Raw genomic sequence first — 17,357 nt, 5'->3', positions numbered from 1 at the left:
GATCAGACAGTCTTGATGAGATCAGATCTTGGCTGTCTGATGGAAATCAACGGTCTGTAACCATGGTCCTTCGGTACGCGCGCGACACTGGATCCGCGTCTATTAATGGGTATTTTGGTTAATTAATTAAAAAGAATGGGTATTTTGGTCCAATTGAAAAGGTGCACCTTGCTAACTTAGACCTAACTAGGGTCTAAGTTAGAAAACCCCATATATATATATATATATATATATATATATATATATATATATATATATATATATATATATATATATATATATATATATATATATATATTGGTTTATAACCCTCTGGTTTCTATGGGAAATGAGCCCTAGTAGTCCAGAGTTCGACCGCGAGGTAAGTAAAGTCTGGCCAAAAAATTATTCCACTCAGGAATCGAACTCGGGTTCCCCCGAAATCCGTCTTGGTAAAGCTCATTAACCACTCGACCCTAATAACTTGGTTTAATTTAGATTCAAATATTGTTTGAGAAGAAGAAGCACTTAGGCCCTGCAAAGACATTTAGTATGAAAAAGCATTCTACATTGACTAAATCCTGTTTTCACCTTATTTATTTTTAAAATATATAAATGTAAATATATATAAATGAGACACATTATGAAAAAAAAATAAAAAAAAATAAAAATAGATTCATCAGAAAATAAAAGAAAAGAAACGAGCGAAAAGAGAAACGCCAGTCATTCATCTCCTTTCCTTGAAGGTTGAATTGTCGTTGCCGTCTCCGTCCGTTCACCGCACCGTACGCCGTCCTCCGTCACTGCCGCCCCTGCCCGGTACAGATAATCCTCCCCCTTTTTTTTCTTTGTGATTGTCAATTCTTTTCTTCTTAAATTAAATTTTTCCCAAATTAGTTTAGGGTTTGAGTTTGCTAGTGATTAGTGAAGGAGTTGCTGTCATTAAGTTTTAGCTTATGGTTTGTGCTTTTGTATCCACCTTAAACATCTTTTCCGCTGCATTTTCTTGAGAAAATTCTATTTTCTCACTGTTGATTTTTTCTCAATTTTTCTTTCTCTTTTTCTCTGTTCCAATTTACTAAGAAAATTTCTTCACTTCCAATTTTCTTTCTCGTTTTGATCAGTTCCATTCACTGATATTTGTTTCATTACCGATTTATTTCAATGATTCGTCATCTTTTTCAGTTTCGATCTGGTTCCCTCCTTTATGTAATCAGATTCTTGATTCATTGTTATGATTTCTGTTCTCAATATATTCGTTTCGTGTGTTCCTCTCTCAATTCTGAGATCAAACATCATCCATCAGGTTTTTTTCTCTCTCAAAAACTCGCTAATCTTAATCTTTCAGTTAATCGATCCTAATTAATCCTCAATTTTCCGATGCTTTCTCAATGTTTATCACTATTTTAGTTCAATTACCATTTAATTGAACGATGATGAGTGTTTTTTTCCGCCATAGACTGTTTGTTTTCAACGGTTCTACTTCTACGGGTTTAGGGTTTCCTCAATTGTTTAATTTTTGTTCTAATTTTGATTTCATTAGTTCACTACAGAGTTATTATTGTTAAGTTTAGGAATCTTATTTTGATTAGTTTATTGTTTTTTACTATATAATAAGTTACTCATGTGTAGAATTTATTTTACTCTCACAGGGAACTTCGAGACTTGATACTCTGCTGTTTCAATCATCACAAAATGGTATCTTTTGTTTCCTACAAATGCTAAGTGTCTTTTATGTATAAGAAACTGTATTTGTTTTGATTTTCTCTTTTCAAGTTAATTTGGACAAATATTTGACAATGGGATACAAACCCAAAACAAGATCAAATTTTTCTAGTTGTATGCAATATTGATGCTATGATTGTGGTGGTGATATTTGTTGCATATTGTGATTTAACTACTGTCTGTATGCTTGACGCAGTTTTTTGATGGATATGGATATCATGGGACATCGTTTGAGCAGACGTATCGATGTTACCCTGCTTCTTTTATTGAAAAGGTTAGCATGCCTTTCAGCATCTGTTTCTAATATTGTGTACATATTTTGAAAACGTTTATTGCCACTGTTAAATGTATTGCTTATCATGACTAGACTCGGGCATGGGTTATATAATAATAATTATTTATTATTATTTCTACAGATGTTATTTTATGTTAGCTTCCTCTTCTATTAATTAGGTCATGTTTATCATAAATTAAAAAAGGGATTGGTTGCACCGGATACAAACTCTTACCCCAATGATGATAACCCCAGTTCGATTCCCGGGAGACATCCCTGTTGTGAGTTTTCAAAATCCAAGGGTTAATTCTTGTGCTTCTAAAGCAGCCAAATCGAGGATTAGTCCCATAGTAGGTTAAAATTGTCAAAGTTGTAGGGACACCCTGGTGTACCCATCAGAGAGTCAAATACCCTGATTATCATGGGTTCTAAATTTAAATTGGTCTTACTTGATCAGAAAGACGTACCGATGTCAATCATGCTTAAGTCGGTAGATGTGTGAAGTGAGAGGTTATAGTATAGATAACATACTTGAGTCCTTCGAGTGAATCCGGGGAGAGGGAATCTGGGCCTTGAATGCATCGACTGGCATCGAAGGCCATTGATGAGAAGGCGGAGGTTGCGGAATTGTCATCAATGGGGAGAGGGAATCTAGGCCTTGAATGCATTGACTGGCATTGATGCGAAGGCGGAGGTTGTGGAATTGTCATCAATGGGGAGGGGATATGGGCCTTGAATGCATTTTGAGTGCTGTCTGCCCGTGTCCGTTTGAAGGTTGGACCATCGACGCGGGCCGATCTTGTTTGGGCCGAGCACGGGCCTTGACCCAGTCCATAACATAAAATAATCTATATAGATTTTATTTTTTTTGGTAGAGATAAAATAATCTATATTATTTGGTAAATCAACCATAATATATTGACTTATAGCATTAAAATCAAATTAAGAATTCATAACTGATATTTATTATCAAAATTTAATTTTATTGACCCAAACTTTAGACTAGTAGTCAGGATAATGAAATGTCAGATCTAAAGAAAGAAAAACTGGTTTACCACAAAAAAAACAAAAAAACCAAAGATATCCAATTGAGGTGTCATTAATCTCTAGTAGTTAACACGAGAGTTGTGACATGTAAAAGTTTAAATCAATTATTTAAAAAACAATTCTAACTTTTCTGTCTTGTTATTTTTTGCATCTCAATCCTGCAGCCCCAACTTGAAAGTGGTGACAAAAGTAAGTTTCAATGTCCATGTTAGCTCTGAATTTTTGGAATAACTTGTTTTCTGAGTTCCTGTCTAATGTGAAAATTAAATTATTGTTGTGCTGCAGTTATAATGCCTCCATCAGCCCTTGATCGTCTAGGTTAGTTCTGTCAATGTTAGACTGTTATCTATTTTGACTTTTCATTACTAATGTGAAGTCTAATTTGCAGCATCTCTGCATATTGATTATCCGATGTTGTTCGAACTTCGTAATGATGCTGCTGAGCGGGTTTCTCATTGTGGTGTTCTGGAGTTCATTGCAGAGGAAGGCATGATATACATGCCATACTGGGTAGGAATTCAAAAGTGATTGTTTGTGAATATGCTTGTAAGCTTGTTTCACTAATATGGTTCTCCTCAGAGCTTTGATTTTAATTGAAATGCTCTTCATGGGTTCTTATGCAGATGATGGAGAACATGCTTTTACAAGAGGGGGACATTGTAAGAGTGAAAAATGTGACACTTCCAAAGGGAACATATGTTAAGTTACAGCCTCACACTAAAGACTTCTTGGATATTTCCAATCCAAAGGCTATGTGAGTCGATGTTATTTTGTTTCAGTTTAATAAAGCTATGATATTTCCCAACTTATGAATACCTCTTGCAAGGATGTAATTCTGTAGCTCAAATGTGTTTCTCCTTCCAATTTTATATGTGAAGTAATTATTCCATATAACTATATTTAATATGGTTTAGAACTAGATTCAGTTACAGGTCTATGAATTCATGTCCACTAGTGATTCAGGGGAATTAGTTGATTTATTTTAAAAAAATTATATTGTTTTGTTTGTTTTAATTCTATCGTGGCACCCTCCATTTGTTCTGTATTTCCTTGCAAGCACTGACTGGAATTAGATCTGTGTTGATAACTGACTATTTTTTCTGTGCAGCTTAGAAACTACGCTGAGGAATTTTTCCTGCCTGACTACTGGAGATAGCATTATGGTGGCTTACAATAACAAAAAATATTATATTGATATTATTGAAAGCAAGCCTGCCAATGCTATAAGCATCATTGAGACTGATTGTGAAGTGGACTTCGCCCCTCCCTTAGATTACAAGGAACCTGAAAAGCCCATTGCTGCACGTTCTGCTGGAAAGGCACCAGAAGCTGGTAGGGGTTGACTGACTTATCTTTGTCATTTTGGTGTCTTCTCTCTGTCCCGTGGGATGGCTTTCATCTTTTCTTGTATATGTGTGTGTTGCATGCTGCTATAATTGATATTGGAAACTTATTGTAAGAGGCTGCATTCATAAATTATAGATAAGATATTGAAAGGTTCTAATACAGGGTAGAGTTCTTTGCTAATATTAAATTTGCTCAATAAGTTTGGCCTAGCACCACAGTCTTTAGGTTTGAATTTTGGAGATAATGGAAGATGGTTTTTTATTTTAAATTTGTTGATGGGGATGCTCTGCAAGCTGGTCATGCCTCATTTGCATTACATACTGGAACTTGATATTCTTACAGTTAACGAGTATCGGTTCATGTTTCATTAAATTGGCAAAAATTATTCGACAGTATGCTTATTCCACTTCTTTGTACTTTTGGTTGACTGCTTATTTTCATTAAGGACACATCCAATCTTTAAGAAGCATGATGTTTTTGTAAGTAGGAGCTGGTATTGTGGAGATGTTTCCTCGAAATTTTTATTGATAGACAAATGTTGGTCTAATAATAGTTATCATGTTCGTATTTTCTCCTTCACTAGGGTTTGGACTCTGGTTCTTTAGCTCCTTGTAGTGGCTTTAACCCTTAGCTCAAACAGGCAGAACTATCCAACCCCCCTTGTTCCATGATATTGTAGTAGAATAATTAAGTAGTTTTTTTTTAGACTTAAGAATGTGAAAAATGCAATTATGAAAAACATCATCTAGTTTTTTTGTACTTTTACTGAGATTTGAAGATATTGCTGTAATAGGGTGTTATTCAAGTTGAAGCTAGTATCTACATTGTAGTGATGCCATTCGGTGTCGTTATTAATACTTATTATCAAGACTCTTGTTCCTCCTTACAGATAAAGAAACCCCTGCTGAAGAACCCAAGTTCAACCCATTTACTGGATCTGGGAGACGCTTGGACGGAAAGCCTTTGAGTTATCAGCCTCCACCAGTTACTTCCTCTGGCTCCAAGGACAAGAGTCCTGCTGCTCCAAATGTGAATTCACAGTCTTCCACAGCTTCTAGTTCACAAAGTAATGCTCCTCAAACTCAGGGCAAGCTTGTGTTTGGATCAAATCCAAACCGCAGTAAAGAAACCGGAAAGGTAATTCTGCTGCTCGAGAGACTGCATCTTTTTAACATTTAATTCGTGAGCTTATTGTTACATTCAGACCCCCTATCCTTTGAGTGGTAATTGATGGACTGCTAAGCTCTCCGTTTTCTCTGTCTCATTGCAGGCAACTGAGGCAAAAGCAAAACAAGAACCCCCCAAAGAGAAAGAAGATAAATTTCAGCCTTTCACCGGGAAGAAGTATTCTTTAAGAGGTTGATTAATATATTAACTTAAAACACTTTTGGCCTGTACATGGATCCAAGTCTATTGCAAAACCTGTATCTTTTTTGCTTTTTGTATTATAAGCAAAAGACAGACCAAACCTGTAGACGCCACAAAAAATAACTAGATGTTTACCTTAAATTATTATTACTTGTCAATGACTACATATTCTTCTCTGGCGCTAAAGGAGGTGACACTTTATTTTAATGGCCCATATGATTTGCATCAAATATCATGTGTATAGATCTAAAGTGAAACCTTTTGCTGTTTCATCTTTTAGAAAGTTAGCAGGTCATTATTGTCTTTAAAAAGATTTGGTAAATCTCAAGTCTAAAGATTAAAGGTATAACTCGAGATGCAGAGTTCCATTGAAGCAAAAACAAGACCTTTGGCAATAGTAATAGTAATTTACTATTACTAACTTTTGTTAGTAAGTTTAATGAAAAATGTTTATAGCTGTTGAATGGAATCATCCTCCAGTTTCAGGGTGGCACCTTCTTTATTGTTGTTTTTTTTTGTTGCTTAATAATGGAATAAAGAGAAGAGCAACTAGCCACTGTTAGAGGGACAAGCACCCCCACATGAGCAAATTATAGGATGGTCTAAATTTTTATGTTATGTCGGTGTGTATAAAGAAAGACTCAACTTTCTTCCATGGTAACCAAGTTAAAAATGGCGACACATAAATGTGGTGAAAACTATAGTTTTAGACGTGTGTGATGAAAATTCGTAGCTTTTGTTTCCTTCAACATCAAACCCGAAAATTCTCCTGGTCCATTAAGAATTATTGTGATGATATTTGTGTTTGTTTGACATATTGAAGGATGTTTTGTCTTTTGACTCTCGAAGGATGAATATGTTCCCTTGGCATTTAATTTTTATTACGCTCTTTAGAGAAAAAGACTGAAAATTTAAATTTAGTTTAAATTTTTTTTAAAAGCGGAATCTTTTTTTTTTTTTTTGCTGACTTTTAAAATATTTGCATATTTTAAATTTAAATGTTTTGGAGTTCTGTATAACTTTATAAAAAAAAAAATCACCAATTTTTTTTGGTAAGTAATTATACCTTAAAGGTGAATAAGTGGAGTGTTTGCGGCTCGAATTCCTGCATATATTTTCTTTACTCATAAACAACAGTTTTTTTTTTCTCCATCATATCATTTTCAATTTAATAATAATTTGTAATCTCTCTCTACCAAAGATAATTTAATAATAATTATATCCAGTATATTTTAAAAAAATACTGTGTAATTTTGCTTATAAAGTATTACGGAGGGAGTATTATTTTAACAATTGTTTTACGATAATTTTTATAATATGCCGGGAAAGAAAGAGTAAATAATGCTATAGACTAAAGATAATTTTCTTTCTCTAATTTTTTGTTAATCTCAGTCTTTACATGCTACACTTATTTTTATCTTTCTAATTTCCATTGGTGTGAATATAAAAAAATAGGATAAAAAAGACTTCACTATTAGTGTTATTGTCACATTGTGTAAAGTCAAATTCAGTTGGATTTTGTGTGCAAAAAAAAGACTTGACTACATCAATACAACACACTTTCAATCACTCAATCAATAATTGAATTGAAATTTGTAAATAATAAAATAAATAATTTATTTAACTTATTTTAAGAATTGAATGCGATGGAGAATCACCACTTGTTGCACCCATACATTCATCATTGTTCTGGACTAGACTAATGCTAGTCCACCTAGACCCTCACAAAGTCCACATGGCTTGCCCAACCACCTCCATGTCAGCATGGCACAACCTCTCCACCAAGATGGGGTAAAATTACTACTCCACCCACTATCTAAGGGTAATATCTTGGCAGTCCCTCTTAATGGGCCTTGGCTAGTCCAGCCCACTAAGAGGACCTTTGACCCAGAGCTGGGGGCTATATAAGCTCTCCTATACAGGAGAGCTAGGTAACATTATTCATTCTCTCATTTACTTTCTCTCTCTAGTATCTCTCTTGCTCTCTTTCCTTGTCTGACTTTGGCATCGGAGCACCTGCAGGTACAACCCCCCCCTCCGTGGACCATCTGCTCGGACCTGCTGCCTACCACCTGCTCAACGGACTTCCAGCTGGCCTTCTACCTGTTCTGATCAACAGTTAAGATCAGTGGCGCCGACTGTGGGGATCTGAGTTCTCCCCTTCTTTATTTCGAACAAGAAAACCAAAGAACAAAACCAATCAATCACTTTTTCATCATGGCCAGTTCATCTCATTTCAACAATGACGTTGAGGACGCTGCTCCTCCATCTTCTTCCCGTCTGTCTCCTGCTCTCATCACTGACCTCCAGGCCCTCCCCGAGTCAGACCCTAGAGACGGGCAGGAAACTTCCTGGACTTCTGAGGATGGCGACTTGGTCGTCTTGACTGAGAAACAGGCAGGGAAGCGCCCTCAGTCCGAGCAGGGCAAATCAGCAGAGACCGACTTGTCCGCTGCTTTAGTTACCAATGCTGAACTAGCAGCACTCATAGCTGCCCTGAAACAAACCACCGAAGTTCTCCAAGGCCAGAATCGCCGAATGGACGAGCAGAATCTGAGACTCGATCGCTTGGAAAGGAATCAGCGATTCTCAAGGAATAACTCTCCCCCGAGGAGAACTCCTACTTCTCAATCCCCTCCTCGTCAGGAAACTGTCAAACAACGACGACCTGCCCTCGAGAGGATCGAGCAACCTGGCAAGAAATGAGACCATGTCTCCCCTCCCCGCGAGGGTATATCTTCTCCAAATGTGAAAAAAGGAAAAATTGTGGACCGAACACCTCCTCGTCGTCATTCTCCCCAGGGACTCAGCTTAATGACCAAACAAGGGCAGTCAGTAAGCCGCAGCTATCACACTGACCAATTCTCCAGGAGCCCTACTCCTAATCGCGAGGGTTCACCCCCCATCAACACACAAGAGGGCGACGAGGAGGATCCCCGCTGCCCTTTATCTCACGACATCCTTCAAGCACCCGTTCCAAAGGGATTTGAACGACCACCTGCTCTCCCAGCTTATGATGGACTTACTGACCCAGATGAACACATCGCATAAATCAATGCTACCCTGAACTTCTTGAGGGTCAGCGGAGCAATTAGATGCAGAATCTTCCCAACTACACTGAGAAAGGGAGCTATGGCCTGGTACCACAGCCTAGCTCCTCGCTCCGTTTCCTCATGGATGGATCTGACCGACCAATTCTGCAGGCACTTCACTGCTTCCCGCAAACAACCAAAAACCGAGGCAGTCCTGGACGCCATCTTCCAAGCTGATAATGAATCTCTCCGCAGTTTCATAGAGAGGTTCAACAGAGAAGCCGTCCAGGTAGAAACAACTGATGACATGAAGAAGTACCTGCTCCAAAGGGGCCTTAGGCCAAACAGTGACTTTGCAAGAGCCGTTGGAATTGAAAAACCACGCACCTTTAGCGACCTCCTCCTCAAATCTCAAGCCTACATCCAATATGAGGAGCAACAAGCTGCAGATGCTGCCCGTTATGGGCGAGCAGGAAACAACCAACCTGCTCCTCGTTCAAATGCTGAACAGTCCAGCCGGGGAGGAGGAAGACGAAGAGGCGAAAGGCCTAGAGAGCCCCGTGGACCTCCCAGCACATTCAGCAACTATACTCCCCTTAGTAAAACTCGGGAAGAAATTTGGAAAGAGTGCAACTCAGCTGAGTTCACTAAAGCAGGAATTAAATTTCCAAGACAACAACCCTCAAAGCCTGGCCAAGACAAGAGCAGATACTGCAAGTACCACAAAGGCTACGGCCATCTGACTGACGACTGCATCCAATTGAAAGACGCCATTGAAATTTTGATTAGAAATGGGCAAATCAAACAATACGTCAAGAGGGGCAATGCTCCCCGGGCAGAAGCTGCTGAGACCAGCAACACCGAAGAAGCTGCACCAGAAAAATCCGGGCACAAGCCAGTTGCCCTTGCCATCTCCAGACCTGAAGACTTCTTTGTCCCTGACTACTTGGACGACACCTATGTTGCTCCCACACTGAACAAATGGGACGCACTTGCCCAAGCTATGATTATCTCTTGTGGAGGTTTTGACAAACAGACTGTGGGATCCATCAAGAGAAAATTTGAAGAATTGATAGATGGCTCCTCCAACCTGAATGCAACTTTGGATAAACCGAGAGGGCAATCAAAGCCCTTAGCCTTCTATATGGAAGAGCTGCCCGGTGGAACTGCAAACTCCCAGATACCCCTGCTCATCAGAGTGGACATGGCAAATATGGACGTCCGCAGGGTACTGGTCGACCAAGGAAGCTCCTGTGATATCATGTATTCCCAACTTTTCAAGACTCTGCAACTAGATGAGACCTACCTCACCCCTTACTTTGGATCTGATCTCTCCGGATTTAATGGAGCAACAACTAAGCCATGGGGATATGTAGACCTGCTAGTCACCGTTGGCTCTGAAGAAACTTCGAAAACCATCAAAGTGAAATTCCTGGTAGTAGACTGCCCTTCTCTCTACCAGTGCATCCTGGGCCGGACAGCTATTGCTGACTTAATGGCTGTCCCTTCAACTGCCCACCTCAAGATGAAGTATTATACTCACAAAGGCCAAGTTGCGACACTGCATGGAGACATTGAAGCTGCAAGGAGAGTCTTCAATGCGTCCTCCAAAGGAAATGAATATATCGGGCAGCTCCCCGAGTCCAAGAAGTCCAAGGCAGAAACTTTCTTGCCCTTGCCAGAAATCAGCTCCATCGACCTCGACAGCCGCTTCTCCAAGCAGGAAAACAAGGATGAGAAGAAGCTCCGCAAAGAGAAGAAGGAAGACGACGAGGCAAGCCAAGAGCACCGTCGTCCAGTTCCAGACGGGGAGTTCGAGCTGATGCCCTTCGGAGAAGACCCGAGCAGGGCAGTGAAGATTGGGACTGGGCTCCCCGAACTTGCTAGGAAGCAACTTGAAGCCTGCTTGAAGGAAAATGCTGATCTGTTCGCCTGGCACGCTTCCGAGATGCCTGGCTTGGACCCCAACATAGCATGTCACCAGCTGACTATTGATCCTGCTGCACTTCCCATTGTACAACGTAGGCGTAGGCAGTCTCCTGAGAAATCGGAGGCTGCAGAAAAAGCTGTAAAAGACCTCTTAGAGGCAAATTTCATTTCGGAGGCCAGGTATACAACCTGGCTGTCCAACGTTGTACTTGTCAAAAAATTTAATGGAAAGTGGAGGATGTGTTGTGACTATACCGATCTTAACAGGGCTTGCCCTAAAGACTCTTATCCCTTACCTTGCATTGATAGACTTGTTGATAATTCTTCTGGCTTTAAATTGTTATCTTTTATGGATGCTTATTCAGGTTATAACCAAATTCCAATGGCAGTGGCAGATAGAGAAAAAACAGCTTTCATGACTGAGTCGGGCAACTATTACTACAACGTAATGCCCTTCGGTCTCAAAAATGCAGGAGCCACATACCAGCGAATGATGAACAAAGTCTTCCGAGGACAAATAGGAGACATGCTCGAGGTATACATGGACGACATGATCGTAAAATCCCCCGAGGAACTCGACCATGTCGTGCACCTTCGAAAGGTGTTCGAGCAGGCCAGGAAATACAAAATGAGATTCAATCCAGAGAAGTGCACCTTCGGGGTCCGAGCAGGAAAATTCCTGGGGTTTTACCTAACCGAGCGAGGAATTGAAGCCAACCCTGACAAGTGCAGAGCTTTTGCCGAGCTCCCCACTCCGAGCGATAAGAAGTCCATACAAACTCTTAATGGAATGCTAACATCGCTTTCCAGATTTGTATCCAAATCAGCACAACATGCACTTCCCTTTTTCAAATTACTAAAGAAAGAAGCAGTCTTCGAATGGACAGATGAGTGCGAGCAAGCTCTCCAACATTTGAAAAAGGCCTTATCAGAGCCACCTGTCCTCTCACGACCAAATAACGAGGAGGTATTATACCTGTACCTTTCCGTCGCCTCAGAGGCTGTAAGTGCAGCCCTTATTCGTGAGACAAACGAAGGGCAGAAACCAGTATACTTTACGAGCAAAGCCTTGCAGGGTCCTGAACTAAGGTACCAACAAATTGAAAAAATAGCCCTTGCACTAGTTTATGCTGCGAGGAGACTAAGACATTATTTCTTAGCTCATACAGTTGTGGTCCGAACAGACCAACCAATCAAATCTTTGCTTGGCCGACCAGATATGGCGGGCAGGATACTCAAATGGTCCCTCGAACTCTCAGAATTCGACATTCGTTACGAGAGCAGAAAAGCTCTAAAAGCCCAAGTCCTAGCTGACTTCGTCGCAGAGATGACGAGCTCCTCCCCTACAGTGGACGGAGCAGATAAATGGACAATCTTTGTGGACGGAGCATCAAGCGCCACAGGAGCAGGTGCAGGCATCATTCTTGAAAATGAGAATGGCTTACTAATCGAGGTGTCCCTAGCACTATCCTTCCCAACTTCAAACAACCAAGCAGAATATGAAGCATTCCTCGCTGGACTACGTTTGGCCGAGGACGTTCAAGCCAAGGAGATAAAAATCTACACAGATTCACAACTAGTCGCCTCGCAGGTTCTAGGAGAGTATCAGACCAAAAATGATAACCTCTCTGAATACCTAGTGCTAGTAAAGGAAAAGATCACAAAGTTCAACTCTGTTGAAATATTACATGTTCCCCGCGAACACAACAAAAGGGCAGATATCCTGTCCAAGCTGGCAAGCACAAAAAGGAAGGGCGGAAACAAATCTGTCATCCAAGAGATACTCCCTCGTCCAAGCATAGAGAAACCAAACGAGGTTGTGGACATAAACGTCATTGGCGACAAAGACTGTTGGATGACTCCAGTGTACAACTTCCTCGAGCACGGAACTCTCCCTGACGACCAGAAACAAGCAGCTGTAGTCAGACGAAGAGCCTGCTCCTACGTCATCCTCGACGGAAAATTATACAGGAGAGGATTTTCCATTCCTCTCCTAAAATGTGTGGACGAGGACACAGCAGATTACATCCTGCGCGAAGTCCACGAGGGCATTAACGCCCAGCACCTGGAGGGAGATCACTTGCCAGGAAAGCCCTACGAGCAGGATACTATTGGCCTACTATGCAGCAGGACGCCAAAGACCACGTAAAAAAATGTGACAAATGCCAAAGGCATGGGGATATGAACTTAGCTCCCCCTCAAGAACTAAAATCTTTGTCTTCCCCCTGGCCCTTCGCCTGGTGGGGCATGGACTTACTTGGTCCTTTTACCAAAGGGCTTTATCAAAATCGCTACCTAATAGTAGCAGTGGACTACTTCACAAAGTGGGTGGAAGCCGAACCCCTCTCCGACATCACATCGCTCAGAATCCTGCGTTTCTTCAAAAGAAATGTGCTAGCTAGATTCGGAATACCACAGGTGGTAGTCACAGACAACGGAACACAGTTTACAGACAAAGATTTTCAAGCATTCCTTGTTGCCCTGGGCACCAAAAAGCACTTCACATCGGTCGAGCACCCCCAAACCAACGGGCAAGCTGAAGCAGCCAACAGAGTAATCCTGAGAGGGTTACGAAGAAGACTCGACCAAAACAAAAAGAAATGGGTCGAAGAGCTTGACAATGTACTCTGGGCCTATCGAACAACCCCACACTCCACAACCGGAGAGACCCCCTTCCGAATGGTATATGGAACGGAGGCAGTTATCCCCGTAGAGATTGGGGAACCATCTCGTCGGACTGAGCAACCTCTAGACGAGGAGCAAAATGACGAAGCACTTCGAAAGGAGCTTGACCTCGTCGAAGAAATTCGAACAGGAGCTTCCTTAAAGGAGGCCACCCTGAAGCAGAAAATAGCTGTCCGGCATGACACCAAAGTCATCAAAAGAGAATTCGAAGTGGGAAGCCTCGTCCTAAGACGCAATGCAGATTCCCAGGGCGGCAAACTTGCACCCAATTGGGAAGGACCATACCGCGTCATTGACAAAACAGAAAATGGTGCATACTATCTCGAGGACCTTCGAGGAAAGAAACTTCCTCGACCTTGGAATGCCCAGAAATTGAAACAATATTACAGCCTCCTTTAAGGAATGCTTCAGGGTGGCCTCCTTTAAGGAAGCTCCTGTTCGAATTTCTTCGACGAGGTCAAGCTCCTCTCGAAGTGCTTCGGCATCATCCTCCTCGTCATCAGAAACGGCTAGGCCAGCAGGGATAACAATCTGGCCATCTTTGACCTCCCCGTTCACATGCATTCCCCGGGTCACCAAATCCACATCAGGGTTGAGGAGCTTGATTTGCTGAATGGCATTATCAAAAGCATACTCAGTGCCCTCAACAAAGTCATGAGACAACTGAGCAATCACCTTGACCAAGTCTGCTCGGGTAGTCAAGCCCTCGGCAGCCTTGTGCTCGTTCTCGCCCGGCACCATAGCAGTAGTAAGCCTTTCGATCTCAGCCCGAGCAGCATCCAACTCCTCTCTCCTTTTACGGTGCTCCTCCACCTTGTCACCCCAACGTTTCTGCTTCTCCTTGAGATCATCCACATCAATCTTGAGCTGGTTGATCCGACTTTTGGCCCGCTCGTGCCTGGTCTGGGCATTGTTCAGCTGCTCGAGTAGAGACTCCCGCTCGTCACCAAGGACAAAGGAGCTCGAGATCATTCGCACCATAGCAGCCATGTCACGAGCATGTTGCTGCTTACGGACCTCTGGCTCCTGGTCAAGAATTGCTGACCGCTCGGTATCAAAGACCTCAGGAGGATATTTTTCAAAAAATTTCTCCACCGTATAGCACCGGGGAACTGGAAACTTGCTGCATGCGCCCATGCCCGTAGGAGTTTCATTGGCTTCTTCTTCTCTAAATCTCTTTGCCGGAGGTGGACGAACCGAGGAAGTAGGGGTATCCGAACCTCCCACCGAGGTTCCTATAACCTGCACGGAAGGGGTCCCCGGCCTCACCTCCTGGGAAGCTCTGGCAACAGTTTTCTTCTTCGACTGGCCAGACTTGCTCGCCTTCTCATTTTGCTTAGCCTTCAACATCCGCTCAGCAATGGTCTCCATTTTGTCTGCAAACATATGACGAGCAAGTTAAATAAAGGACGAGGAATACATACAACAATAACAGAAATTTTTCTAAGTTAAAAAGAAAGGAAACAATACCCAAACACAATTTAACCTCCCCGGCATTTTTGCACTTGAGGAGGATCCTAGTATTAATATATCGAGGAGAAGTCTTCGGCTCCCCGTGTTCGTCCCTTATTATAACTCCCTTACGAGTCGTCCAGACCCCTGGAGTAAAACCGGCCACAAAGGCCTTCAAACTCTCAAAGGCAGCCTTGTCCTCGGGAGACAAATCTGCATCCCCGGTTGTATACTCCTTAGGCTCCTTATGGAAGTGGGTGTACGACCAGCTCAACGGGAACTTAGGAACTGCCCGAAGTATGACTTGCCCGTTGGCATCCCTACGAGCAACACCTTGCTCGTCTATATCTTCCTCAAGTTCCAATGAACTCTCCCGGGCAGAAGGAGACTCTGGCCGGACGATATAATACCTCTCCTTAAAATCTTTAATGGAGTCCACGAACATCTTAAAAAGTTTGACATCCTCGTGATGCTTCAACGAAACCCAGTTTTGACGAGGTGCTCGTCCTACTTCTTTCGTCGGCTTGCGTTGAATTTTGAAGATCCTAAAAAAGAGGGGAAGGCTGGGACGAACATCTTTATACATGCAGAGATGCTCGAACGCCATTATAAACGACCAGGAGTTAGGGTGCAGCTGTGACGGAGCCACTTGCAAGGCTTTGAGAACACTTGCCGCAAAAGGGCTGAACGGCAGTCTAAGTCCCATCTCTTTAAAGACGAACTCATACATAGCAAAAGCCTGCCCGTCAAAAGACGAGCACACACGTTCATCCTCCCCGGGTAAACGGGTCGACCAGTGTTTGGGCTCGTTTGCCCTCCTCTGCTCGACAGTGGTATGCAATTTAGGATCCTCGGGAGTAAGCGCCGAAGCTATTCCCCGGGGCTCAGGAGCAACCCAATCCAGTGCAGGATCAGTTATACAGTCGACCAACACAAATTTCTCCGGACCCTGCACTTCTACCACCTCCTCGGATTCTGACATTTTAAAACCTGAAATGCAGTAAAAATAAAGTGAATTCGATGATCAAATCCACCCTTTCACCGCAGTTCAAGTGAAAGGGCGCAAGATAGGACGAGGACGCTGTCCCCGACCAAAGCCCTTTTCAAATGGCAATCAAAATCAAACCGAGGAGGGTAAGGCAAATGAAAACGGGGAGGCAAGCTCCCCGGCATGAAATTTTGACAACAAAATTCAGGCAAAAATTCTCTAAGTTGAAAACGGGGAGGTAAGCTCCCCGGCATGTTCGAACTATCTAAAGTTTGAAACGGGGAGAGAAGCTCCCCATCACCTAATAAACCATCAAAGTTGGGAACGGGGAGGTAAGCTCCCCGGCACTAGTTATCTAACCTAGAGTTTCAAAAGGGAGGAAAGCTCCCCGGCACTAAAATTCGTACGGTGCCCGGCACATTCATCCTAACGTTCATAAATTCATAGCGTTCTTCATGCAAAAACCCAGAAAAACACATAAAAAGCTGGGCGGGAAAGCAAAAATGGATCTAAGTAACAAAATTTGGAAGAATTACCTTGAATATGAAGAAAATCTGAAGAACGATCTGACAAGTAAGTTGAAACTTCAGAGAGAATATCCAGAATTACAATTGAAGAGAGAGAGTGAAAAGTGAAAATGAAATTCACTCTCCTCTATTTATAGATCAAGCCAGGAAAATGAAGAGACGCTTTGATCCGATGGTCCTTACACTCCCTCGTAAAAATCAAAGCAGTAAATGCGCCCTTTCACATTCCCAACAAACAGTCCTCCTCGTTACTAACCTCCTCGTCATAGTAACAAGCAATAAAACCCCCTCGTTCCTAAGCTCCTCTTCATAGTAACGAGCGATAAAGCCTCCTCGTTGCTAGCCTCTTCGTCATAGCAACGAGCGACAAGACTTCCTCGTCGCTATCTCTTCACCAGAACAACAAGCAACATAGCAACAAGTAACAATTCTTTCTTGAAAATCATCTCCTCGTCATCGTTGCGAGCAACAATACTTCTCGTTGTTATCTCTTCGCTATAGCAACGAGCAACTATTCCATCTTGTGCAATATCTCCTCGCAGGAGATACGAGCAACACATGCTTCCTCGTAACCATAACTACAAGCAAGATATTAAACATCCTCGAAAAATCGATTCGAGCAAAACATTGCAGATGCTTGCTACGAGCAAGGCTTTGACGAGCAACTTCCTCGTCCATTTTTGTTCAAGAGAGGTTGCAAGGAGATTTCCTTCTGCACTTGGGCACACATCTAAAGTCATCACTCCTATGCCTAGGAGCAATGACTTGGGGGGCTCCTGTTCTGGACTAGACTAATGCTAGTCCACCTAGACCCTCACAAAGTCCACATGGCTTGCCCAACCACCTCCATGTCAGCATGACACAACCTCTCCACCAAGATGGGGTAAAATTACTACTCCACCCACTATCTAAGGGTAATATCTTGGCAGTCCCTCTTAATGGGTCTTGGCTAGTCCAGCCCACTAAGAGGACCTTTGGCCCAGAGCTGGGGGCTATATAAGCTC

The 17,357-nt window shown here is 42.3% G+C and overlaps 1 protein-coding gene across 2 annotated transcripts; it reads left to right on the top strand.

Annotated features, from left to right (window-relative positions):
* The first annotated feature begins 624 nt into the window (after positions 1-624).
* Positions 625-5,926, top strand: LOC123920836 (ubiquitin fusion degradation protein 1 homolog). Of its 2 annotated transcripts, none has more exons than XM_045973163.1 (10): positions 625-798; positions 1,632-1,677; positions 1,901-1,978; positions 3,190-3,214; positions 3,311-3,343; positions 3,414-3,535; positions 3,649-3,779; positions 4,134-4,357; positions 5,262-5,509; positions 5,643-5,926. In XM_045973163.1, exons 2-10 carry the CDS (start codon positions 1,675-1,677, stop codon positions 5,733-5,735), a joined length of 957 nt encoding a protein of 318 aa, XP_045829119.1. In that variant the 5' UTR covers positions 625-798; positions 1,632-1,674; the 3' UTR covers positions 5,736-5,926. The 2 variants fall into 2 exon arrangements, with proteins under 2 accessions (XP_045829119.1, XP_045829120.1); XM_045973164.1 differs by lacking the exon at positions 625-798 and adding an exon at positions 1,164-1,285.
* Positions 5,927-17,357: the final 11,431 nt, after the last annotated feature.

Source organism: Trifolium pratense, linkage group LG4, assembly GCF_020283565.1.
Source record: "Trifolium pratense cultivar HEN17-A07 linkage group LG4, ARS_RC_1.1, whole genome shotgun sequence".
NCBI lineage: Eukaryota > Viridiplantae > Streptophyta > Magnoliopsida > Fabales > Fabaceae > Trifolium > Trifolium pratense.
This window is presented reverse-complemented; position numbering and strand designations above follow the sequence as displayed.

Excerpts from the sequence above, each read along its gene's own strand:
- LOC123920836 (XM_045973163.1), top strand. Across the intron at positions 3,344-3,413 it reads ATCAGCCCTTGATCGTCTAG|CATCTCTGCATATTGATTAT; the intron begins GTTAGTTCTGTC and ends TCTAATTTGCAG. Across the intron at positions 5,510-5,642 it reads GCAGTAAAGAAACCGGAAAG|GCAACTGAGGCAAAAGCAAA; the intron begins GTAATTCTGCTG and ends GTCTCATTGCAG.